Source organism: Gouania willdenowi, chromosome 8 (genome assembly GCF_900634775.1).
Source record: "Gouania willdenowi chromosome 8, fGouWil2.1, whole genome shotgun sequence".
NCBI classification, from domain to species: domain Eukaryota; kingdom Metazoa; phylum Chordata; class Actinopteri; order Blenniiformes; family Gobiesocidae; genus Gouania; species Gouania willdenowi.
The window spans coordinates 16,605,517-16,633,039 of record NC_041051.1 but is presented as its reverse complement, the minus strand read 5'-3'; the positions used below and the strand labels follow the sequence as shown (position 1 = coordinate 16,633,039).

The 27,523-nt window shown below is 39.3% G+C and overlaps 1 protein-coding gene across 3 annotated transcripts in view; it reads left to right on the top strand.

The window, feature by feature from the left end:
• The window catches only part of baiap2a (BAR/IMD domain containing adaptor protein 2a), a 69,479-nt gene that overhangs the window by 13,414 nt on the left and 28,542 nt on the right, over positions 1 to 27,523 (top strand). For all 3 annotated transcript variants that reach the window (XR_003674699.1, XM_028456243.1, XM_028456244.1), the window contains exons 2-4: positions 6,235 to 6,310; positions 12,155 to 12,241; positions 26,868 to 26,929. Coding sequence is in view for 2 of the 3 variants with exons in the window: in XM_028456243.1 (XP_028312044.1) it covers positions 6,235 to 6,310; positions 12,155 to 12,241; positions 26,868 to 26,929 (225 nt within the window). In the remaining variant the exon portion in view is untranslated. The remainder of the gene's footprint in view (positions 1 to 6,234; positions 6,311 to 12,154; positions 12,242 to 26,867; positions 26,930 to 27,523) is intronic.

Sequence of the window (27,523 nt, the reverse complement as noted above, 5' to 3'; positions counted from 1 at the left end):
CTTTTTTGTGTGTGGGTTCTTAAAGAAATCACCTTACATTTTATCTAAATTGCATTAATCAATGTTCATTAAAATCTACCAAAAACAAGCTTTTACCGTTATTATTATTGTATGTCCAAAATGAAAGCTACCAATTGTCACAGCATATCCTATTTATGAAGTCGGAGAATGTATTAGTTCTATACAGGGTTCTCGTGGATCCATCAAAAGTTTTAAAAGGCATTGAATTCATGAATCTGAAAATAAGGCCTTATTTGACATTAAAGTCTCTTAAATTTTAACACAAGTATGATTTTATGATTGTAATTAGTGCAGTTACAATGTCTCCTGCAGTGGAAAAGACTTTCCTGGTTAAATAAAAGTAAAAATAAATAAATAAAGCAAAAAAAAAAAAAAAAATTGATATAGATGCATTTTGAATCCATCCGAGAATCACGTGACGTAATATTGCGATATATCGCAGAATCGATTTTTTCCAACACCTCTATTATTTCACATTAGTTTTGTTTTAGAGCAAACCAGTCCAGCTCCCTCAGTGAACGAATTATACATTAAACTTGACCTGCCCAGTCTTAAAATTACCTTTAGTGTTGGTCTTTTAGCAGGTTTAGCCCAGAAGGATTTTTTATTGCAAGTTGAACAATTTGCCCACCACTCCATCATTACTATGTGTTTACCAACACGACAGGTTGTTAAGATTCTTATATACGTTGTAATTGGCAGCTTGAGTGTTGATCTGCTTCTGGGCACTTTCAGGCTTGTGTGCTCTATGTATACCAGGAGGCGAGCAGGAAATAGAGAGTGGAGGAACGAACAGATGATGGCTTCCTGGCCTCTAATTACGTGTTATTCCCCCTGCTTCTAATCAGCTGCTGTTACATTCAAATTACCCCCTATACATTTTATTAATATGTTCTGGAGAGTTGTTTGTGAGAGCGAGAAGCGGAAAGTCAGCAAAGATAGATGATTATCTGCTGACTACAGACAAACAGACCTTGTTTTCATATTTGTTCTACACTGAGGAGGAATAATTGGTAAAAATAAACATACTTTTGACCTTTTTACTTTAATATTTATTTACAGTTTTGTTTGTTTTCTGATTGCTTCAGAAATACTTTAAATTGCAAATCTAATATAGTAGGAATAAGGTGCACTGCCATCTGTGTGGTTTTCTTTTTCCTGTTTTCCTCTCTCCCTCCCTCTCCTGTCTTCATTTCTCTCCATCTCACATTAGTGTCTTTGGCCCCATTTCCCAATTAGCTGCCACAATTAGGGTATCAATGTAGTACAAGAGAACTGGGATGGCAAATTTAGCAACAATAGGAAATGATGAGAAAAGAAACTACCGCACTGTATTTTTTTCCCACCCACTTATGGTAAACCACATGACCACAATTTTGTGGCTTATGATAATGTAGGATAATTATGTAGTACTTTATGAACATAGGTTGTTTTGTGTGTTGTTTTTTTCAGTGGCAGGAGATGAGGTGTATAGAGTCGGTTCTGTAAAGGTAGCTGTGATGATCTCAGCTACTTTAAGCTTTTTAGGTGGGACAAGGATTTGTAATGTAGCATCTAACTTGCCTAATATATACTGTTTTATTACAACCTTTGAATTAAAGAACCTATTTTGCACATTATTATATTTTTTCCTGCCAGGGCTCAACATTAGCGCTCGCCTGCTTGTCACTGGCTAGGTTGAGTTGTTGTGTGGCAATTTATTACCGTCCCCGACTTGACCGACATGGCAACATCAGGCAAGTTAGGCTTGCTAACTCAGCCCACATGCCCCTGTAGATTCTTCCTTTTGGTTTCTTAAAGTGGGTTATTGGACCAAAGGGGTCAGCATCTTCCATTAGCTATTAGCTTGCAGGTTAACTGCTGTTCTGAATGGAAGGGTTGACAAGTAGGCATCAAGCGATATGGATTTTTGGGGCCGACGTGATACCGTTTTTTTTTTTTTTTTTTTTTAATCAGCCACAGCTGATGATCGATGCAGACTGCCGAATTTCTTGAGCCGATATTTGGAGCCGATACTACTTTTGCTCCCTCAATTTATATCATAAAATTTGCACAATGATGATAACAAATGCTACAAGTCTCAATTTAAAAAAAAAAAGGGAACATTTATTGAAATTAACAAAGTGAGGTAGAACGACACCAAGAAAATAACGTGGTGTCAGATGCTTATTAAGCAAAAAACGGTTTGGAAAATTACAATATCGCCAATATTGATATATATTTTTACAGCTTATTTTGTGTTAAAATACTCTTTTAAGGAGTCATTGCTCTCTACTTCTCAAGACAGCATGAAACACAATTAAATGGATTGCTAGTGCGTTCTTATCCAGATCGACCACTAAACAAGCCACATTACAGAACGCACTCACACCTGTGCAGCTGTTTGTTAATAAATGTGCCTGTGTGGCATTTTGTATCAACACATTTCACTCAGAATTGTCTTTCTTGTAAGACTTCATTTGAAATAAAATGATCGTGATTCATATTGTATATTGCCACTTTGAGAGAAAAGAGATATGAGTTTTGGTCCATATCACCCAGCCCTAGTATACTAGCTTTTCCAAACAAAATTAGATTAGATGCCCTTTACTTGCCCTACATCGCAAGTGATCTTTCATTTTTAATGATGAGACCTGCTTGTTGAAATATTGATTTTTCAAAGTTTGAAAAATCAATATAATTCATTCTAATAATCGTCAAAGAAGTTGTTGTCTTTTCTTACTTTCAAACTATGTTGCAGTCGTGTGCCTTGTGGTTTATCCAAATAGAAGAACAAGGGCATGAATAAAAGAAAAAAAAAAAAACAGCATGCAGGAAACAGGAGGTAGAAAGGATGCGTGTAATGTATAAAAGCAATCCTATGAGAGCACAAACCTAATGCCACTAGCTTAAAAAAAGTGAACTAATTAAAAGTGAGAGGCCACTGCCTGCATTCAACACTTATGATAGATGTGGCCTTATTCTATGCTGTGGCTGCTGCAGGACAAATGTGCCTTAAGTCAAAACTACAACCTAAATTCTAGATAAGGATCCACTTTATTAATGAGAGATTGATGAGCCTGAAGCTGAGAGGTATTTGTAAGTGGTGGTGGGGGAGGGGGGTTGCAACATCAGGACAGGCATCAATGAGCACAGTAGACTAAGGAACGTCTGGTTGACCTCAATTAATGCACGTCACGGACGGTTTGCATTAACTGGAGATGTTTATACTCTGCAGGTAAACATGTCATTTATATAGTTGGACAAACAACAACAAGAAAGGTCTTTTCACTTCACACTAACATAATCTGATTAGGTAAAAAATTTGGACTGTTACCATTTGACAAAATAAATGTGGAAAAGTTAATTTCCTAAGCAAATATTTGAGCAGGCCTACAAACTGTTAATGCTGTACTTTATTCAATATAGAAATGTTCTTTTTCTAAAAAGAGAGAAAATATTTAAAAGCAAACCATCTGGAAATTTTAATGATTTACTATAATAGTTATTTTTATGTATTTATTTGTTTTATTTTGTTAATATTATTTAGTTTAATAATCTTGTAACATTTAGTGAACTTCTTGTTTGCATCATTATACTATAGTTATTTCAAATTTGTTTTAATGTAGTTTTTGTTTAATCAAGAGAACTGTGAATGTTTACGCTAATTCATATGAAACAATAAAAACCTTGTGTGTATGATTAGCATTTTTAGCATCTACTGCTGTGACTTGAGTCTGTTTATTTCAAAGGCTTCCTTCAAACAGTACAGGTATATGACAGTCACCACAGAAAATTAACATCTTGCTTTGAGGTGGAAGCGGCCATGGAAAACATATTTTTCAGTTAGTTCTGTCGTTGTGAGTGAATGCATATGCAGATTTTGTGATGCCCTCGTATAACCTCATCCTAATTATGGAGATGCACTTTATATCAGAATCAGGATGAACAAAGCTCAGTTTCAAAGTAAACATTTCTTTGTCAGGCCCTGAGGGATGTGTTTCCTCAGAGACGTGGGAGAGATAGGAATCCCTTTTTAGTATTTGAGACTGGGATTCTCCCTCAATGACTTTCTTATCTTTCTAGCTTATTAGAAGACGTTCAGATCCCTATTATGAACACAAGAAGAAGCTGGAATGCTTGTTATGAGATTTTGTGTTGCTCCACCTGCTGCCTGTCACTTCTGGAAAGATTGAAATATTGTGAAACAATCATCTTACATTACACTTTCAGTCTAGAGCAGTGTTGCACAACACGTTTCCTATCACTTTTAAATGTTCTGTAATGGGCAAACCGTAAAATGGTTGGCAGGATGGTACTTTATTTCTAGGAGCAGTTGAGTTGGAGCACAGTAGTGCGTCTGAGTTCCCTTTGCTTGTTAGCTGGACTCAGAGTCAGATAACAGAGGAGGAACTGGGGGGCAGTGACCTTGTTGGAGCTACAAAAACCTGAATAATGGCTGCAGTGTCTTTCTGCTTACTGTTTTTACATTCCCCATTTCTGTAAACACAAGCCTGTTCAGAGTTCAGAATGATACTACAGGGGAATCTATCGTTTATTTCAACTTGTTATTAGGGCTGAACAATTCATTGCATTTGCAATATTATTGCCATATCAGAAAACACAATATTCTAATCGTAAAGGCTGCAATTTTATTATTTTTTTATTTTATTTGTTTTTCTTGTCCTGTCTTGTACTGTCCTGTTAAGTTCAGAGAGTTTTTAAGAAGTGCAGTCCACATGTTTACATGTTTCATGAAACGTGAAGTTAGTTAGATATGTTGAAGAGGTAAAGCCACAGATTTGTTTGCTTTCCTGTTGTAATCTGTGCTTTAAAATGTATATTTTATATTTATTTAAAGTTTAAATAAATCTTAAAATGTTTATTATGAAACAGATTGATTTATTGCTTGTGTTCTTTAAAAAATACATGACGAGTGACAAAAGTCGCAATCAATATCAATCAGCCCGACTTGTTATTGGTTTTTATATTTCGTGTAATAAATATCACGATAGATTTCTGAACCCTAATCAGCAAAGTTACCCTAGTTTTAAAGGTACAGTATAATCTATCAATAAGTATAGCCCAAGCACATAAAAAAGGAGTTGTGTAAAAATGAGTACAGTATATTAGAATTATATCCTTAATTTCTTTCTTTCTCTTTATGCAAAAAAAAATAAAGAGATCTTTCTTTCGTTTAATCATGCCTGTAGTTCTCCATCCTTTGCACCATTGCAGGTATATGTCAGCTCCCATCAGGTACAAGGAAGGGTGTACACATACACATAAGGCCACAATGGACCAAGACAAAATGACAAATACACTCCCACCCATTCCCTCCCACAGTTTCTTTGATAACTCCAATTAGCCTAACAATGTTTCATTTTTAAATTGGTCCTCATTCACAATTCAGTTCTTTTTTTGTACTGGCTTATTGTTTTTGTTTGTGCAGGTAATGAAAGTCTCACTGTGGTTTTTGTGACTCACAGGTATTTGTACTGTAGGTGGGCTGTAGTAGTGCACTAAAGCCACTTGAACTGCAGCTCCTAACACAAGCACTCGTCAGAGAAACTGTCCTACCAAAATGTGGACCTCATTAAAAGCTACAGACACACAACAGGATGAAGGAGAATGAAAGCTGGCTATTATTTTCAGTAGGAGCTGGTGGAACTGTCTCAGGTCGACATGGGTGACTCCTTTTCCACATTTTGCCATCGTGTCAGTTTGAACTAGAAGTAGATCATTAAGGCATTCTCCAGCAGTATTGATAGTGTAGTGAGTGAGGGATTTGTGCTTCTGCAGCTCTGTTGTGGTTGTCTCTCTGTCCCCTGGCTATTCCTGATGATCTGACTGAGTACTGGCTAATTAGAGGAAGCCCTGGAAGAGCACAGGGGGAAGGAGAACAGGAAAGGTAGAAATGAGGCAGAGGAAAGATGTCTGTCATCATGCTTTTTCAGCTTTTTTTCTCTGATTCAGCTTCGGATGCACAATGATGACGTGTTATGACTATTGCAAAAATGACTACCGGTATATGTAGCACCATAATGGAATGATGAGATGACAATAATGTCTTGTGTATAGTCACAGGATCAAATTTATTGCTTTTTCAATCATGAGTTTGGTCTTTAACTGTGAGAGACACTGGTTTAAATGAAGCAGAAAAGATGAATAAGATTGCTCTTAAACCTGCTATACTGACGATATTAAACTTGTCGCTCTCCTTCTTTTTTGCAGACCATCATGGAGCAGTTTAACCCCTGCTTACGAAACTTTGTTGCCATGGGGAAGAACTATGAGAAGGCTCTTGCTAGTAAGTCTCCTTACTTTATTTTTTTGATTACTTGTTTAGTTTTGGATTTCAGTCGATAAGCTACACCCCACGAACTTTGAGTTTCCCCATCCAAGCCGAGTCTTCTTCCCTCTGACACAAACACAAACTAATCTCACGGTGGATGGACAGAAACAGACCTGTGGGGGCTCACTGAGCCCTTAAACACCGTCTTTGCTGTGTGTGCTAAACCCATGACACTAAGTGGCTCTGCTTTGCAGGGGTCGGAGTAGTGGGGGGCAAGTGTTTCACCCATATGGTGCAATCACTGACATTTTTCATCAATGTGTTTTCTTTTTAAATGCTGCGCGGGGAGGATTGTAGAATCGGATGAGTCAGAAATATCAATCTGTCACACTATTTAATATTGCAGTGTATAAGTAGCCTGTGCGAGCAATAATGAGTACACATCTGATCCTAACATGATATTTAGAAACAACGTGTGTCATACGTTTGTGTCGCCAAACATTCAGAGCCTCTTATTATGGTACAATTAGATATGTGACAGTAATCTAGACTAAAAAAAAATGAGAAAAGAAAAACATTGTGTAACCCTGACAAAAAACCCTCCCCTAACTAGTCTTCCCTGCAATCTATGAGATAGATCTGGTAATCCTCTCCATCTGTCTTTGTGAACCGTGCGTCGCACATTTCATTAGATAAAAGTGCCTGTTAGATCCACTTTATTGACTCAGCCCTCCTTCAATTGCATGCACATTATGCTCCATAAAAAAGAATACCAGTACATATTTTGAGCCAGGATATTCAGTCACTGGTAACGGTGCATTCACATAACCCCATGCCACACATGTGCAAGTGTCCCCAAGGTGACAGTGACACATTTATTTTCCACATTGAGGCAGGCATGGGCTATGTTTGGTAGTAAGGAAGGCAGCAATAATATGCTGAAGATTTTGCTGTAATTTATGAGGCGCTACCATGGAAAAAAGAGGAAGAGGCAGATACATGCAGCTTCTACCCTCGACTCGGCTGTAATTGGGATTTGTATTAGCATATGTCTCCTTGCCTTAAAGCAGGCTGTGGGGTTTTCTGTGTTGGTGGCTTCTGCTATTTAGAAGGTAGCGGCATTAGTCCACTGGAATCAGGCTCTTCCTGCCAGGTTATTGTTGGTACTGTCTCTCTCCTGATAGATGCTTGTAGCCAAAGTGCCCATCTGTCACCTGGACAGCAGTTCGACTCTCCTCCTGAAGTAGGGACCATAGCTCACAGGACATGGCCTAGTAGTTGAAAGACTGCATGGCAGCCAAAAAACTGGAAGCCAAAAGTAACTGTTGGTTTGGGTGGCATAGTAAAGACTGAAGTGTTCGGGGGTTGTTGTAAATACCGATTGCTTTGCTTCACTTACACAGCAATAAGAAAACGTTCTGTGCCTAACAGTGTTAGTTAGCTTCACTGTTTTTAGGTTGTCCATGAGTAACTGTGAGATGTGTCTGCAAACCAAGATAAGAATATTGTTTACAAAATTTGTGACTTCAGGGTCAGGCAGCAAGTTGTCCAATATACACAGCATTGCACATAATTGGTGTGCATGCATTGCACAACCCTGATATCCCATAGACATTAGGGCTGCACAATTACTCGAATTTTAATTGTGATCACAATTTTGGTTGCCAAGATTAGATTAACCTGATCGTCGGCAATATTCACATTTAAAGGAGCATTGGGCAGGATTTGAGAAAAAATAAGCATTCATTTTAAATTTGTTTAATGCTAATTTATGATGAAGCGCTCTAAACCAAAGAGAATGCGTAAACACATATTTCTACCTATTGCCTTGAAAAGATTGTGTGATACATTTTGTAATGCTTTTTGGAGTCTGATTTAACCGCCCAGTTCTGCGGACGTGACGTCAAATGATGTTGATGCGCGTTCACGTTGGCTTGAAGTGACGACCCAATACTCCGGAAATAAAGAAGAATGAGAAGAGGATGACTTGGAAATTCAAAGAAGACAAGCATGGTGGACTAAACTACTTTTTGATTCCACAGATGCATGCAAAGGCATATACACAGTTTTTGCAGTAAACAGTCACATGAACGGCAATTAAATTAATAACCGTGTCACCATTAGAGTGCAGATTTTCTCGTCCGAGTTCGACCCAACATTGAAAACCTCATTTATTTCTTAAAGAAATTACATATTTACGTGTGTTTTAGTGGTAAGGACCAATTATTATTAACAAACTGTTAATGTCATCCACGAATAAAGGAGGAGACGAAAATAGCGCGACAAGCGTAGTATTTTCAAGCACTGTATGATCATTCTTGAACATGTGCAGGTCAAGAAACTAATAACAAAGTCACCTGTGACCTCCGGTGACCCACGTGAGTCTATAAAGTCACGTGTCACCGGAAATCCAGTCCCACAATCTTCTTGCGTAATGAGAGGATTCCGAGGGACTGAACGCTCTGGTGGCTATTCGGGATTCATATAACCATAGTTGCATACGTAACTTACGTTCTATTTAATCCCTTCTGACCGCCAGAGGTGGTGCTTCAAGCACTGAATGACTAATATCAACAAGGTCACAAGGAATCCATGGTCCCAAAGACACTCACCTCACTCAAGAGTGGTGTTGACAAAGGATGCCCTCCAAAAGATGTATAGTAGTCATGTTCACCCTGTAGAACCTGGCGAGGGTATTCAAAGATGTCCATGAAGCTGGTAGTCTCCAGCAGAAAGCCAGCCTTTGCAGCCCAGGTAATGGAGACGCTCCTGGTGGAATGGCACCTCACAAATGTAGGCAGTCGCCGATCACACCTGGCATAAGCCTCAGCAAAACCTGGAAAAGTCTATGCCGGGCCTTGCAACGGCCAGACCCAGAGTTGGAGGCGAGTGGGATCGGAGTGTAACACCCGGCCCCCCATTTGAGACAGTAGGTCCGCCCTCCGCAGGAGATGCATTGGGGAGCTGCAACAGAGCCTGTGCAGCAGCGGAAACCAAGCCCTCCCCGGCCAGAATGGAGTCACCAAGAGGAGCCGGGGTTTGTCCTGAAAGACCCGGAGAAGCGTCGGGAAAATGAGCGGCAACGGTGGGAAGGCGTACAGCAGGTCATGCGCCAGCACATCATGGCCAGTTGGGCTGTTGTTGTCTCCCAGAGAGAACCTGAGAGGACAAAGGGCTGTGTCTCTTGAAGGCCCTCCAAATCTGGTTCACCACCTCCCAATGAAGCCTCCACTCTCCGGGTGGCAGCGCATGACAGGACAAGAAATCCGCCACCCGATTTTGCTGTCCCAGTATATGTGTTGCACGCAATCCTTCCAACCGAGGTCACGCCCACGTGAGTAGCTGACCCGTCACATCTGTCAACCTGACCGACCTGGTTCCTCCCATGTGGTTGATGTGGTAGACCACAGAGGTGTCCGATCGTATTGAAACATGTCGGCCCCTCACATACGGCAGGAATTGACGAAGCACTAAATGCACTGCAAGGAGCTCCAAAACATTTGTGTTCCCGCATTGATTGAGGGGACCATGCACCCTGTTACTCGGCCACATTGCACCCCAGCCCGTGTATGACGCATCTGTATACACAACTTCTCACCGAGCAGGAAAAGCCCCCAGTTGGACGCTGTGCTTGAACCAAAATCTGTCCCTCCGTGGAGTCAGAGCTGCAAGACACTGACCTGACACTCAATTCATGACAGATGTAGGCGCTGGTTGTTCGGCCAGATTTGCAGAGGTTGAGCAGTCGAAAAGGAACTACGCTGGAAACCGACACTAGCTTGCCAAGGAGCTGAAGGTGTTTGAAAAAAGGCAACTTCCTGGCCTCTTAAAACGCAAAGAAGGTCTCCCTGATATCCTCGACCCGCTGAGGGGAAGGCCGAGCAGTCATGGAGACCGTGTTGAGAGCAATCCCCAGAAAATCCGTGGCCTGGGTCAGAGCCAGGCATGAAGCTGGCCGACGTACTAAGTGGAGGAGTGAACTAAAAACGAAGCAGACAAAGCCTGCTGCCTAAATATAGCACTGGAGGCAGTAGATTGCGTGGGGGGAGCGTCCAGCTGCAAACGCACCAGCACAGTACGTTTGGCAGATATGGCAGCGCCCTCACCATCCCTCGCTGAGACATTGGAAGCGCAAGGATGTCTTGCGATGTAGATATGTCTTAGATGCCTCCATATCTACGTCCACCGGTTCAGGCGAACGCTAATCAGCATCCTGAAAATGAGAGTCCGACGCCGCCACGGACAGAGCATCTTCGTCGTGAATAGAGGCCTTGTCCTCATGCACAAATCGTGCCCCTCGTTCAAATCCAGCAGCGTCAGACAGTCCTTACAACAAGGAGAGCCCAGCATGTTGTTGAGTCGTAGACCCCACTTGTGACACGAAAAACATCACAAAAATAAACTCACCCGAGCGAACACGTCACTGGTGGAGTCGAACAATAAAGCAAGCAGGGAATAAACTACTGCCGATGCCCAATAATATTAACCAAAAACGAGGAAACCGAACACGGCAGCGTCGTTTAGCACAAAGCCGAAACACGGCTGTACTTTGATTACCAAAAAGTTACGCCAAATACGGCACCAGACACACAAACCCACTCCTTGCCGTAAACGGCAACAGGAAAATACTCACCAGGGACACACACCACGCAGCAGCAGCCCACGCGGCAGCAGCCCACGTCGCCCAGGAGGGCGAGACGCGCTCGCAGCTCCTACCACAGCTCACGGGCCAAAAGCAGTGAACTGTAGAAAAAACACAGCAGTAGTGGAGTCTGTTCAAAGAGTAGCACTTGACCATCCACGAGAAGAACAAAAGGGACTGGTATTTCCGGTGTCACGTGACTTTATAGACACACGTGGGTCAACGGAGGTCACAGGTGACTTTGTTGTTATTAATTTTTCGACCTGCACATGCTCAAGAATGATCATTCAGTGCTTGAAGCACTGCCTCTGGCGGGATGAAATAGAATTGTGATTATAATCGAAATTACAATTTTAATCAAAATAATAATAATGCACATCTAAGATTTGGGTATAGACAGAAGTGAACGACAGGACCGATTTAGAGCTGTTTGGTTTTAGTTTCCAGCCATACGTTTGTGGCTCCTTCTGGCTTTGTGTCAGAGTGGAGGGGGGCGGGGCTACAGACTTTACACTGGGAGCTCAGCACAATGAAGTTTCATTTGTAATTAATGTACATCATGTCAGAATATCCACGCATCCCTCTATTCTGTTACTCCTTTGAAATGGTTGTGGAAGCACAAGTACCAATCAACAACCCAGAAAAGTAATGTGCACCCCTCTCTATACACCATTTTATAATGTTATTTTGTAAATCATTTAGCTGCATTTAAGTGTTAAACAAAACACTAAAAACAACTTTTAATATACATACATTGCCCACTATCTGGTGAGTGGACATACCAATGAAGATGAATGTATGGTTGGACTAAAACCCAAAAACAAAACAAACTTTTTAGAATTTAAACCTAATTTTATTTCATCTGAACAAATATTCACTATTTGGTTCAACTTACGATGAACTACAAACATACCACACCTTGCTTGTTTAGCTTGTATTGCAAAAACAAACTATGTAGTCAAATCTTCTGCCTGCAATCACTTTTGAATCAATTTCAGCTTCAGTGTGGCCTTTGCAGACTGACTGAACTCACGGGATAGCTGATGATGGAAATACACAAAATCCAAATTTCAGTTTAGAATCACTTACCAGAAAGGTTTTGTATGTTTTTAATAACAATATTTTGTATATGTTTGAATTTCATATTAACGTCTCACTGTAAAACATAAACTAAGTCCCAGCATTCTCTCTTTTGTCGCTGCTTTTTTTGATAATAGATGTGACATTTGCTGCCAAAGGCTACTTTGATGCCCTGGTCAGAATGGGAGAACTGGCCAGTGAAAGTCAAGGATCCAAAGATTTGGGTAAGTGACTGATTTAGAACTTTTTTGTGTAATTATTTATGTTGGCTTCCAGTGCTTCTTACTACAGCTAGAGTGAATGTGTGTCTGCTACTGTGTGTTAGACGGATGAAGAGGCTTCAGGACCCTGCACAGGAAAAGCAAATACAAACACTCAGTATTTTAATGTAAATTTAATAATAATAATAAATACTTGGCTCAATGACTTTCAGGGGGAAAAATAAATTATGGGTTGTACCACTGTTACCAAAAATGAATGTGATATTATGGATTGACGGCTTTTAATTTATTTCTAACAGTATTCATGGCTGCAGCCCCGAATATTTTGGTAATCAAGAATTCTATCTATTGTTTCATCGATTAATCCAGTAGTCACAAGAAATATACTTTTGCTTGATTAACTCATTGAGTGCCATTCCCCTCTATAGACATGAGCTCTGTTTTTCGGCTGGGGTTGCTAGGAGACAGTGTGACGAAACTCTCCCGTGAATATCAAACTTGTATAATAATGTAGTGTCCAACTGATGACATGTAGGTGGCAGCAGTGGACTTTTGGATGAGAGATCAGAGGGAGAGGAAAGGAGTTTACGAGACAGAAAATGGCGCTACGAGAGTTGATGATGAAGTTCCTAGCAGCTCACACTCGGCCAGAGCATGTGTGGAACTAAGTGAACTATTGAGAGTGTTGCGATGGTAGGATAAAACGATAAAAAAAACTGGGCAAGTGGTGACACTCGGCATGTCTGGGATGAAGAGGAAATTGCGTGTGTGGGAACTAACGGGGAGAGACTTGGAGGACGGCCAAAATACATAAAGCAAATCATTCAATTCTGACCTAGATAGCAAAATAATAATAATTTTGCCATCAAAAGCCCTGTCTGTGTTGTTTTTGTAGTTTTATAGAAACCAATGTTGAGGTGTCCCTAAAACTCTATTCAACTGCTGATTACGGAAGAACGAAACAAGTTAGAAACAAAATTATTTTTTCTGATGAAAGTAGAGAGTCTAATCTTTCAGAATTTGATTGTCATAGCACAAAATATTCTGTGGGTCTTAGTCAAAATGCTCTAAAACGACTGGCACTGAGTGGGTAGAAACTTTGAAAAACGGCTGGCACTGAATGAGTTAAAGATAACTTTATAATATACAATACAATTTAAAACAATTACGCCAACCAATTTCCTTTAATGTATTATATTCATATTATACAAGGTAAAAAGAAGATTGTGACGACAAATGCAGGCATGGTAAACAATTAAAAAATATATTAAAAAAATTATGAAAACTAATTTTTTTAAGGAAACAAAGTTTCAAGGCAGTGAAAGTCCATTAATCATTTTTGTAGTGAAGGTATTCAAGGAGCTCGAGGGATCGTTGCAGCCCCAACAGTATTGTTGTACGTTGTAATAACATGTTCTTCCTGCTGCACAGAGTCAGGCTTTTGAAATGTGTTTTAGGTGTGGCTGCTTTTTGCCATTTTGCTTTCCCAGGTAGCAGAATATGATTCTGTGTGTCGAAAATAATGCCACAAGGTGCTGCTGCTTCTGTGAAGTATGTGTTTGTGTGTTCATGTGATTGTGTTGAGCTTTAGGGTACAGAGGTCAGTTGGAGACAACACTCAGGCTTGTCATAGTAAGTGGTTTCCTTGGTGATCAGGGTGTCGGTTCTTTGCTTTTTCCACCCCATGGGAAATCAGCTCCTGTTTGAAGTGATTGTTTTTGCACTGATCCGAGCTCGAATGCTTGATCAGTGGTGAAGTAGCTGTTCATTTGACAGGCTGTTGTTGCCGTGGAGCATAGACCCAGTTTGGGTTTTCTTTTGCCCAGCCAACAGGGATGGACACGAAAGTATTTCAGAGTGTTTTTATCACAGTGTTTGCCCCTCCCCCTCACAACTCCTGTCTGTAGGATTTTATAATGATTTCAAAGTTTACAACAATGCCTCTATGTTGCACTGTGGCTTGGTCGTCTAACTAGATTCTTCAGAAAACACCAAAAACATAAAATGACAATTACGTTCTGAATTGCTAAAGTTCATTTACAATTAATCACAATTACTAAGTTTGAAATACTTTACCTAATAAAAGTTAACCTTACTCTTGTGTTGGCATGTCTGATTATAGCAAGTCCTAAATCAGCTGTAAAATACACTAAAAATTAATATCTATCATCTAATTTGTTTCCCATTTTTTGGTTACATTGTTAGGCTTCCTAATCAATGAAAACATAGGTTTTAATATTTTTTGTGTGGGCATCTGAGCCTTTTTTTTGTTAGTATACCCCTCGATTTAATTTTTTGTTAAATGGTAAAATGTGCAAATGTTTGATACGAACGTATTTTAATAATTGTAACTACATATGTGTAGAACTGTTCATAGAACTGTAACATGGTTCCCCAGTTTTGCGTTAAATTATAATTGACAATTTTTATCAAATTTTCATGCTAATTACAATTACAAAGTGAATTATCTAAACTCAATTACAATTTAATTACGATTACGACAGCAACATATTTTTTTTTCAATTGCAATTAAATTTACACCATAATTGTAATTAATGATAAATTACGCAATTATTATTCACCCCAACCCTGAATAACTGTATCGCTAACTAATACTTTGATGCCCAGATTGAAGCTTAAAGTTTATTTCAAACGTCTCTGGCTGAAGAACTCATATCAGACCTCTTTCCAATGTAAAAACCATTTGCCGAGGTTATGATTGAATCGTGTTATATTGCCTATCTCTCCTGCAATGTACCGTTCAAATCCCATACTGCCTGCTTTGCCATCCTAGGGGGGACTGGTGTTTTATTTTCCAGACACATGCATTCAACTTGATGAAGGAACCACCCTGAGGTCAGCAACTCTATCATAAACTCGACTCAGCCCATGTGCAGATGTAATACCCAGAGTTCAGTTTCCTGTTTTACTTGCTGCACAACACAGAAATATGCACAAACTTGTGGAGATAGCAAACCGGAAGCCTGTCTATCCTCCTCCTTCCCCAATCTACAATAAGGTCAATATATAACTATAGGTCACTCACTTGTATCCTAATTATTTCCCATTCATTTTCCCATCCACATTTTAAACATTTTAAACCTTCAACTCTGAAGTTCAGCAGCTCAACCATTGTTCAACTCATTTCAATCATTCAACCTTTAACATGTTCAGCTGTCTGTTCACTTTCAGCTAAGACCTTCAACCCATTTCAACTTCTTCAACTTTTTCAAACTTTTTTCAGTTTTTTTTAGCCCATTTCAACCTTTTTCAACCTTTTTTACTAATGTTCAGTTAATGCTAGGTTAATGCTAACGCCAGGTTAGTGCCAATGCTAGGTTAATACCATTGTTAGGCTAATGCTAGGTTAGTGTTAATGCTAATGCTTGGATAATTCTAGGTTAATGCTAATGCTAACATTTGGCCAATGCTATACATTAGGTTAATGTTAACATTAGGTAAATGCTAAAGCTAAGGTAATGCTAATGCTAGGTTAGTGCTAATGCTAGGCTACTTTTATTGCTAGGTTATTGCTAATGCTATTGTTAGGCTAATGCTAGAGCTAGGCTAATGCTATTGCTACTCCTAACACTATGTTAATGCTTGGCTAATGCAGTGTGACATGGGCCAGTACCTGCCATCACTTGCATTTTCCTCAGGAAATGCAAATATTCTAATTTCTAATGTTATTCAAATGTGTTAAAATGACATCTACGTCAGTGAGGTAGTGAGGATTAAAATGCTACTGTAAATGACATCATCATGGTTAACTATCATGAAATAAAGTGGAAAACTATGCCATGATCGAAGTGTAGAGGGGCCTCCTCTGGTTAAAAGAGAATCAGAAACAGTTCTCCCATCTGGACTTTCCTTTTCTGTGCACTCTGAGTTAATTTGGTGCCTCTTTAAGGCCTGTTTATTCATCAGAGCTGTGGAAAAAGATGGGCTGTAAATGGTCCCACCTACACACCTACAAGTCAGCAGCTGCTCTCCATCTTCTTCCTTTCCTCTTCTTTTTTTTTCTTCTTTTATTTTTGACATGCATATGCACATACATTGGAATCAAATTACCCTATGAAATGATGAAATGCCTGTTCACGATCAACATGTATCCTAAAATCACAACTCAGCTGAGCCTTTAACCCCTCCTTCACTGCAACCCCTGTTCCCACAGGGGTGCATTCCTAATCCTACATGCATATGTTCATGCCTTTGACTCTACCATGTTCATGTGAGTGTTCTGTACATTGGCCTTGTGTCATTCCGTGTGTGTGTGTGTTCAGCATAAGTGCTCTTTTAATCCACTTGTGTATATCTCTGCCTAAAGAGACAGAGCTTCTTTTTTCTTTCTCTCGCCAGCGCCGCTACTCCCACGCACACACTCCTTCCCACATATCCTCATCTGGTTGGACTAATCATCGCCTGTCACTTTACCACCCACACACACTCTAGTACGTAGACACGAACACATTCATGCACACATGTACACACAGGCTCTCCCAGCCTCATTTCCCCTCCTCTGTTTTCCTTTTTTCGCTTCCCGTTGATGGAGCTCAAATATCACACAACTTTTGCAGATTTCAAATGCTTTTTTGACATACAGTGCTAGTTTTTACGACAATCTTAAGTGGCCAACCTGCTCCTCCACATTGTGTTTATATTCATCAAAGTACAGAGTTTTGTTTTGACTGGGCCTCCAGCCAAGGCATTGTACTGGTATAAACTTTAATGACATTTTTATTGAATCAGAATTTGTCATCCAAACAACAGAGTTTATGTTTGGAAGAAATTACGAGCCTTTTTTGGGAAAACACAGCGTATTAAGTGTTACAGAGACTCCTCCTCATGTTTGTATAATAAGGTGTCCTTGGGTAGAACACTTAAAGCCAAGTAGGGTCTTGTGGCTATCAAGCACTCTGCATGGCTACATAGTATGTTTTTACACATACTGTATATATGAAAAAAAAAGTAAAAGTAGCAGCGATTTATTTATCTGTTTTTGTTTTTGCAATTTATGTATTTGTGTGTAAGAATCTTTTTAAGCCTGTGCCGGCTTTACCCACAATGCATCCTGCCACTAGCAAAATGCGAGAACAAGTATCCCCTTCACCTTATTTGGAGCTGACTAAATGAGAGATTACATTTTCACTTTACTGGAATTTAGTGTAGCTCAACATGTTTTATTTCAACGGTTGCATGGTTACCTCTCTTTTTTTTTTTTTTTTTTTTTTGGTTTTTAAAACAATAATTACTTTTCCATTTTCAACAAATCAAGTTTTTAATCATGTAGTCCTTCTACCTAAACTTTTCAGTATGAGCTTGGAATTAGGAGACTTTGGAGCGGATTCATTAAGATCTTAAATATAGGGTGGTAAACCAGTGGCATCCCTAAATCCTGTGGTGATGCAGTTTCCTCACCTGCTGCAAGGAATTCACTAAGGGCTCTATTATTCGGCCTGGACTTAAGCACTTTTTTGTCTGTCTGCAGTTACGCGCTTCTCTCCTACGTGTATTTTCTGGTCCAGGTTCCTGACACGCCCACCTTTCGTAAGGAGCCAAAAAGCGCATATGTGTGAATGAAGGTGGGCTGAAGGAAAGGAGGCTGTGATGTCATTTTTTTGGGCTGTCTAGAAATCACGGAACATGGCGTTTTCCCAACGCTTGTAAATGTCATTGAAATCCGTGAAAATTATAAAGTTCACTTTTAATTTGAAACGCCTTAGTTTATAAACAATGTAACCGGTTGATTTGATCAGATCATTGATCATATTGTTGCAGTGTGACTGAAGATCGGCCGCATTATCTCCAAGTCACAATTAAAATCTCTCTCCTTGATCAGTGCTTCATCATCATCATTCGTGCACATGACATCACATCGTCATCATCATCATCTGTCATTAATGTTTCACTTATTCATTACTCTTGTAGTGTGAGCAAACTGTGGCCTTACGTTGTACACAGTGTTGAAATAGTTTAATCAGTCTGAAATCTGTCAGAGTTTGTAACGAGCTGCAGCAGCAGCACACACAGCTCTGCGACGCACGGGTAAAATTAAATGTAACACATTTTGTCTCGTCTAGAACTGGTAAATGTGAACATATTAGTAACGCTGATGGTCAATCCTTTGGCGTGCTTGTGTGACTCCCCCCACCCCTGTGACAGCGCGTCAGTGTCGCTTTGGATCGATTCTTTCCGGGAGTCTCTTCTGCAATATTATGAGTCTGTGTGGCTTAGAATGTAACTAAGTCCATATTTCTAGTGCAATATAATATTTCACCTTATCAGGGCGCTGCACTTATTCCAGGGTTAGAAGCACGTAAGAGGAAAAAGACTTTCGCACACCGGAGAATGCATCTAAAGCCAGATTTGAATGGGAACACCTACATTTCAGGGCTGCTCCACCCACAGTGAGTAACTGGGATGAAGGCGCGCAGCGACTGACTTAAGTACAGGGTGAGAATAGTGCGCAGCCAAAAACAGTGCCAGTGCATGGCTTTTTGGTGGTACGCGCATGGGAGAATAGAGCCCTACGATTGCAGCAATAATTAGTGCACGTGCAGAAGTGGCAGAGACCACCCCTATACTGAAGCATTTTTTTCCATCTCCGCTGTGTTTTGTGTCAACATTTACTGAAGCTGATCTCTGTGTGTGTGTTTATGTACTATTTTCCGGTGCTAAAACGATCACTGCAGTTCCAGATTTGATGAATTGCATTGCGCCCACTGCATTAATTTGTTTGCATGTCCTCCTCCCATTTTTTTGCGCCCCTTGTGAGATCCGCCCACTTTACATATTCATCAGAGGGAGACACGCTATATGGATTCAGGGCGCATTCTGACGCGCTGAAGACGCGCAGTCCTGATTCCCTGGAGGTCGTACCCCTTATTACGTGACATTTGCACACGTTTTAATACCCCTAAACCTTTAGTGAATCCCTTTGTGACTAGCATGTAAAAGAAATCTTAATGACTTGACATAACACTTAAGTATTAAAGACGTGAAGTATTATTTTTTCCAAAATCCTTGCTTTCATGATTGTTTGTTTAAATCTCTACTCTGTACAATGCATTGTTTTAGAATTTAAGGCCCAAAGGGATATTCCATTGACATAGCTAAGCATCTCCATTTAAAATGTTATCAATGCCCAACTTGAATGTGGCCCTAAATTATTTGAATTTGTAAGTAAAAAATAGTAAGAAGTAAAAGCCAGAAACCTCTTACCAACCTAGTTAAAATGCTTTTGTTCTCCTTTACATTGTAATATTAACAATACATAAAACTTCACTGGAGTCTCTTTTTGACAACTAGCACATCAAAGTAAAGGGAACCCCAGCCTGAGAAAATCAAATATCTTTTCTCATCAACTTCTATTAACTTGCTAATTACCACATTTTAATAGCATATCATTTGATTCAGCACAAAGACCTTTTCTTTTGGGAAATTACATGCACTGGAAAAAAAAAAAAAAGATGCGTTATTAATTTGTAGGCAGCCAATGGATTGCAGCTGGGAAGAGACACTCCTCTACACACACAAACTCACACTCTCACGGAAAGCGCTCACAATCCTCCAGATAATTATCGAGGAAAAAAAGAGGTTCACTCAAGACAAATGAGGCTGCATTCTAATGTTGCATAATTGTCCTTTTGGGGTTAATGGACCTGGGACACAGGCAGTACATTTGTGCTGCTAAGTGGATGCTGTTTAAAAGACCAGTTGATATTTCTGGGTGCAAGAGTTAAGGTTACTGCTGTCAAGATGAGGTGGATGGGTACCCTTATGTCCACATAGTACACACAGGTGGTTTTGGCTTTTTGTTTCTCCCTTCTGTCTCTCTGTCTTTAGTCTGGCCTACCTTGTCCCTCCTCCAGCACCTGTCCTTGTTTAAATGAGAGCAGAGGAGCTCTTTTCTTAGCTCTGTGCCATCATCCCCAGAGTCCCTCCCTGCTATTGCTCTATTTCTGATCCACGCACTGAATGATGGGAAACCAGTGGCCACTGCAGTATTGGTCTTCATAGACTCGTATTGCCCTTCATTTGTTCATTGTAGTGATGGAGTACTATTAAAAAGCCAGTATTATTAAAAAAAAAAAAAAAAGAAAAAACACTTTTGTAATGGTTTTGCTACAGTGATGTACATTCATTTAGTCTCATTCAGAGGGCCAAAGTTGAAAAAGTTATGTTTCCTCCCTCCCTTGCTATTCCACATTTTGTAAAAAGTCAGCTCAAAATGGGTGAGTTGGATTTTTCCCCACTAATATGTCATAATGGAGAAATTCCTCCTCTTGATAATCCTCGCTCCTCCTACCCTATAAGAATGTGAGCTCCTCCTTCTCAAACTACCTCACAGGTTAAACAAGCGAAGGGAGGTTGATATTTTTGGGAGCATACATATATGTACCACATTTAAATTTAAAATGGATTAGCAGAAATGCCTTTTTGTTTTCAGAATATAGCTGCATTTTTTTAACTCATAAATAAAACTAATAATAAAAAATCCAACCTACATTTTCATTTTCTTTTTTAAGGTTGCTCATTTTGTAACTTAATTAAAATGATAAAGGAATTTGCATTTACGTTTTAATTTTCAAAAGCTGCCCCAGCAAATAGTTACCAACATTCAATTTGAAATGGAAAATTAAAAAATTGAAATGCATTAGCAGAAAGGCTAATGCAAGTTTGTAGCTGCCTTATTTCACTCATAAATCAAATTGGTAATAAATCATCAAAATTGCATTTTCATTTAATTCTTTAACTGCGCTCATTTTGTGACACAACTAAAGAAAGCAAAGAGGTCATTGTATTTTCGTTTTCATGCCCGCCCTGCGTGAAAAGTGTTACATAATTCAATTTCACTTCTCAATCCCAGACAGTGCAGCAGAGTGATGTCAGTGGCCGCTCTTCTTTGGGGTTGGTTGGGCTCATCTCCACCAAACATGGCACTCCTTGGTGCTATTGTGCAATTCTTGGTCGAATTATATATATCTATGTAATTGATATATGCGTCAGGACCTACGCCGTCAACATGACGCATAGGTTAGCCAAGTGTACATGTGCGTTAAAAAATGCAGCTATATTCTGAAAATGAAAAATTTCTGTTAATCCATTTTAGATTTAGTTATGGTACAGATATGCTTCCATAGATATTACAGGTAATATCACAGTCATTATATTTATGTTCAGTATATAGATAATCCATTATATAGATAAACCAAAGAGTGCCCACAATTGGTTTCACTTTTAGCATCTGTTGTACCATTTAGTAATGCCTTTATGAGATGATCTGACGTGTTTGTGACCGAATGCAACGCAGCGGTTGAAGAAAACAATGGACTGTCTCCTTAAATGGGCTATTCTTGAGGTCAGAAGAAGTGAGGGTTACATGAAAGTGATGTAGCAGCTCATATGAGTGTTTGAAACAGCTGATAGGTGAGAGTTTACTTCCCTGCGGTGCAGAGCGAGCACTCACAATCAGTTCCACTTTTAGTAGCTGTTATCCCGCTGAGTATCGCCTTTATTGGATGATCTGACGTGTTTGTGACCCAATGCGACGCAGCGGTCGGACAAAACAATTTACTATCGTCTTGGACTATTCCTGTGGTCAGACGAGGTAAGGACGAGAAGGAAACATTTTAATCATTTACTGCTGCTGTTGCTGTGATAAATACACACGCTGATGCAGCATGAAGGCCCAAAAAACAGCCTGTTTTCAGGAACTCTCTGAAAGTGACTTTTCTCCAGAAAACAGGAGAGTTTGGGAAAATAAACTACTAAATATTTATCGGACTAAGGAAATGCTATGTTGTTTGGGTTCTTAAAACAATTGGAGATGGGTGAAACATAACATGATACTGGACCTTTAAAACAAAAGACTGAAATCAAGGTCTTAAAGTAAAAGGGTGTAGTCATGCCAATTACCTAACTTTGTTCTCTTCTAAACACAGAACCTTTTACTGCAACTATGCATATAGAATATTTATTTTTTTTCATCTGAATAATCACACACCATCAGTGGAAAAAAGAAGACACTGCAAAGTACCTGTAATAAATGGCAGATTTATGCCACTTAGTAATGATTATCTCAGAAGGCTCATTGGTTTTATGAACCATGGTATTTTTCAGCAGTATGCAGCTCATGCTAATAGTCGACGAGGGACAGTAATAGACTTAATTGCACAATAAACTCTGAAACAAGTGTTTCATTGAGAAGAGTCTGTCAACAAAACAAAAAAAAATCACAAGTGGCATCAAATGCCATATAACACTGCCACAGATGTGATTAATTGCATGTTCAGTTTGAGTCAGATATAGATTCATCTGCCATGACACCATGATAAATATACCAGCCCTCGTGTGATTTATTTTCGATTGATCTGTAAAGTGCAGCAAAGCCCAGGCCACATCTTGAAATACAAGAAGCACAAAACAGAAAGTTATTGGGAAAAAAATATTGTTTCTTAATGTACTTTAAAACATCTCCTAAAATTTGATATAGATATTATTAATTTTTTTCCCTTGTTTAATTCAGTATACAGTGAGTTTTGTGTGGTGTATTTCTCTGCTAGGTTTAGCTTTAAAACAAGCCCTTTTTGAAAAACCAAGCCTTTTTTTTAAGGTAACAGACATTCTGTCTCCTTCATGAAAGTCTTCATTATGACCTAAATGCATGACACCATTGCTGGTCAAACTGGTATCAAGGCTGCTGGGATGGCTGAGCTTCTGTCAACATCTGCTGTGTATTTCTGTAGATTTCTCCTGTGAGACCTAATAGTGGGAGTTAAGTAGAAAAAGAGTTCACACCAAGTTTATCACATGATTTACTGCTGGAATAGTGACTGTGTGTGCATGTGTGTGTTTATGGGCACAAACTATGATTATATAGTAACAATAAGAAGCCCTTGCCTCCAGATTAACCACTACATCTGTACAGATGTAGTGGTTTCCCAGCGATGTAACGTGCACACCCACATTGCCACCCAGCGTCTTTCTGTCTCACAGTATCCTGCTGCCCCATTGTACTACCTGCTTGTTTGTTTCCCTTGTGACTTGCCAGCACAGCAGGCCTCCAGGTATTAACATCATTGTTTAGTCATGCACTCTGTGCACACTCATGTACTGTGCACAGGCTGCCACACACACACACACAATTCCTCCTCCTCATTGAGGTGTATATGCCGATGTAATGATAGAGGGTGGCCACCGTCAAACAGTGTTTCAAAACTCCAGCATCTTGCAGGCACAGCCCTTCATTTTACGGTTTCTTGCATAGCAATGACCCAAGCTTTATCCTGCTTCCATGACAACCCTTAGTGAATCTTGTTTGACCTTCGCCAGTGATTCACTGTCTCTCCATCCACCTCCATTCTCCATCTCAATCACTCTTTTTCATTGCATTGCACACTGCAAACTTACACTTTTTAAAAATAATTTCCTGCTCCATAGCCCACATTGTGTTCTTTCTGTTATTCATATTTTTTTCCACCTGTGTGGGTGTATCACGGCTCCAGTTACACAAGCAGTCAATACATCTATACACAAGTTGATGTCACACACACACACACACTAGTCCTGCAGCCATGCTTCCCTTTCTGACTCAGTGTTTCAGGCTGACAGGCGTGTCGCTGCTTGTTGCTGAGCTGCAGGTTCTGATGAAACCATTTTATAATAAAGGAACTTCCCTCAGTCGGGGACAAAATGGGTAATCATAGGAGCTGGAGTGAAGGTTTTTTAATATTGTGATTTCATATGTGCAGAATTTCATCATTGTGTTATGAGAGTCTGGGTGCAAAGAATCTCACTGTGGTGACCAACTTACAATGTCACTCCTCTCTGGTATGCGGATATCCTCGTCAGACTGGCAGCTATTGCACCAACTCTCACAGGTCCTGTCAAGCCTGCCAAATATGTTCTTCAAGATGCAGTGACACTGTACAAGATAGTAGAGATTTACCCTGTTATGGCTGCATTGACTGCTGAGGAAATTATATAATAATTGTCCCTGTTGTTCGCACTTCATAGGGATTTTGTGCTATAACTCATTGAAGTTGCCATGGTAATGGTTTGTAGCTCCAATGTGTGACTTTCTTTTCTTTTTTTTTTTTCTTCTTCTTCTTAGAGCACTGCATTGCATCACGATGAAACTGCAGACTATTAAACAGGATTTCTTGCAGATTAATACATCTTTTACCATTTGGGCTTGGTGCAGATAAGCAGCTCGGCTACAGGCTTATGTGGCGTGTGCGTTTGTGTGCCTGTGTTTGGTGCTCAGTGATGAGTGCTCATTAGCTAATTGATCCAGCTACTTCAAGCCACCTACAAAATGGCAGAAGTTCTAAGCTGTGATCAGAGATGACTGTCGGTAAGCAGCTTAGTGAGCTTGTCGGGAAATGACAGAATGCTATGGCCTGCTCCTTTTCTCCTGGAAGGCTCAGGGTCAGCACACAGGTTGCAACGTGTGCAAAAATCTAGGCAACGTTGAGCCTATAGAGATGAACTCACAAAGGTTGAAGTAACAATTTGGTTACCAAAATAAAGTGCCATGTAATCATTTTTTTTTTTTCTTGACCGACCAGTGATTACTTTTTACAAAGGGCACAATCGTCCACAGCTATTCCAAATTTAAAGTTCTATCTATCATAAACTGTTTAATTTATAGCTGTTTACAATGTGAATGGCACATCTAATGTCTTTCTCCTGTTGCTGTTTTTTTTTTTTTAGAGCAGCTGCTGTTAGCCACATCAATTAGCTTTGTGCTATTTGTTTTGTTTAGAGAGAAACCGAGACCAGTCCAAACCCTTTTTAAAAGTTTATTTTAAAAGGTTTTATCTTGCAAAGTATTTTCAAAAGCGGTTGAAATGCCCTCAGGTCAGCTTTCTAATCGGTGACATACAAACAGACATGAAATGATTCCGAACAAAATTTCACAAAATGTGCTGTCCGTTCAAAAGTTGCTGATAAGCTCTTTTTCCAAACACAAATGTTTTCTAGACTATCTCTAAGAGATATATATCCTGGTTAAATGGTTAAAAAGTTTATTTCACTAGAATTAGCAAGTTTGCCAGACCTTTTTTTTGCAAGCTAATGGTAGTTGCTAGCTAATTAACTTAATTTGATATAAAAAGTAAAGCAATTATTATTTATTTATTTTTTTGTATTTTTTAGATCTCTGTGTCTGAGCTCTGTAAATGGGCAGACCTGTCCAGTGGGTGAAAATGTTGATGTCAGCATTTCTGTTAGTTAACCTTTATTCAACCATACCTGTATATAAATGATTATCTCATGCAATCCAATCCACAAGTTGACTTTTAAACTGTGAAGTAATCTTTTTGTTTTTTAAGAAAAAGGGCATTTTCTTTTGCCTCACTATGGGACAAAAACAGTTTGTTGAAACATGCTAATCAGCAATGAGTAGGAGATGCAGTTCAAATTTGAATAGCTGATAGACTTCCTGTTGTGTCAATGGTAAATATTGAAACAGCAGATTAAAGAAATTTTAATGAAGATAAAGCTGTCAATGCAATACAATAATGTAAGTTAATCAGTAAACAGTTAATGAACCAAAACGCGGTCATCCAAAGTGAGCCACTTTTTCCCTCATGCTGATATCTGATATCACAATGTTTGCATACTCTGAAGAGATCAGTATTTCACCACAGTTCAGTCCAAATTACAAATCAGTAGCTGCATTTAATTTAAAGCATTTTTCTTTTCTTTCATATTAAAAGTAACATTTGTGTGCCCCTGAAACCCCTTTGTTGACCAGTATTTGCCATTGGTGACTCCCTGAAGTCGTGATCTCTACTAGTTGTTAACTTCTCTAAGTTCAGTGTGTTTCATAACCCTCACAGCCAAAAGGGTCCTGTTCATTTGTACATGTCTTTCCACCAGTTCTCTCTCTCTCTCTCTCTCTCTCTCGTTCTCTCTCGTTCTCTCTCTCTCTCTCTCTCTCTCTCTCTCTCTCTCTCTCTCTTTGTGTGTGTGTGTATTCATTGATCAATGTTGCTGTTTGTGTTCCTTTTTACTGCTTAATCAGAAGAGGCAGTCTGTAGGTATAAATAAATAAAAACACTCAGTAGCTGCATGACTATTATCACCTCAATATTTATTTTTTCTTTACTGTCTTTTTTATTTTACTGTGACACTTGTATGATTATATATATATATATATATTATAAAGTATATTTTATAAATTTATTCAAGTATTTATTTTTTATACTTGGGATCATTATTTTCTTGTTTTATTATTAAAACCAAAATCAGATTCAACATGTTATTACCCTGCTTGACATCAAGTTACACTACTCAAGTAGAATTGAATTCAAAGCCTTTTTCTGCTGCTTGTTTTGTTTTTTCTTCATTTTTCAAAGTAATTGTTGCCTCTGTGTCTCTTGTCTTTATTTTCCCCATTGTGTTTGTCTTTGTCCCAGATGACACATTTTGTCCCTTATTTTTGTGCTTCCTGTTCTATTGCATGGGCTTTGCACGTCGATGTCTCTCCATTTTTCTTTCTCTTGTGTCCTTTTTATTTTTCTTCCGGTTTTCTACAACTTTTGTCCTTGCCAGTCTCTGCCGTGCATTGTAGCTCATGGCCTCTCTCACTCTCTCTGTTTCCCTGGTTCTCTCTCTGCAGGGGATGTGCTGTTCCAGATGGCTGAGGTTCACAGACAGATCCAAGTGCAGCTCGAGGAGATGGTTGGTATTCATGGCTCCAAGGGTTTTTTGTGTGATGCTTCACTCCATTGGGATGTTTTAACAAAAGATTCATCAGGTTTATGTTGTGTAATAGATATTATCTAGTCAGGCCAATAGATCTTTGAAATCATTTAGTGTCTCTTAACCCTTGAGAGCATGTGATAGTGTGACATTTAAATTGACATGAAATTGCTTCGAGTAACTAAATGTTGCAAAATCATATCGATACAAATGATAAATGCCGAAAGCCACAGTGCGAGCAAGAACCAGGAGAGAATTCTGTAATTACATATCCGTTTATGTGACCTGTATGCCTCTGTTACATAACATGGCCTGAAGGAAATGAAAAGGATAGTGTGAACCCACAGCCTCAATTCATTATTGTAAATGTGAATAATTACTCTTCAACACGTAAATCAACACAGCATATTTCCATTTCAAAATAAAAGGAAAGTCTCACTTATTAATATGTTGTGATTTCAAAGGCTAAGACTATAAAACACTGCAAAAGACGAGATACAGAAGCAATGTTGCCAATTTTTCAACCTCAGATCAGACAGAGTCTCACTCATCTCCAGAGATCTCCGACGCCCC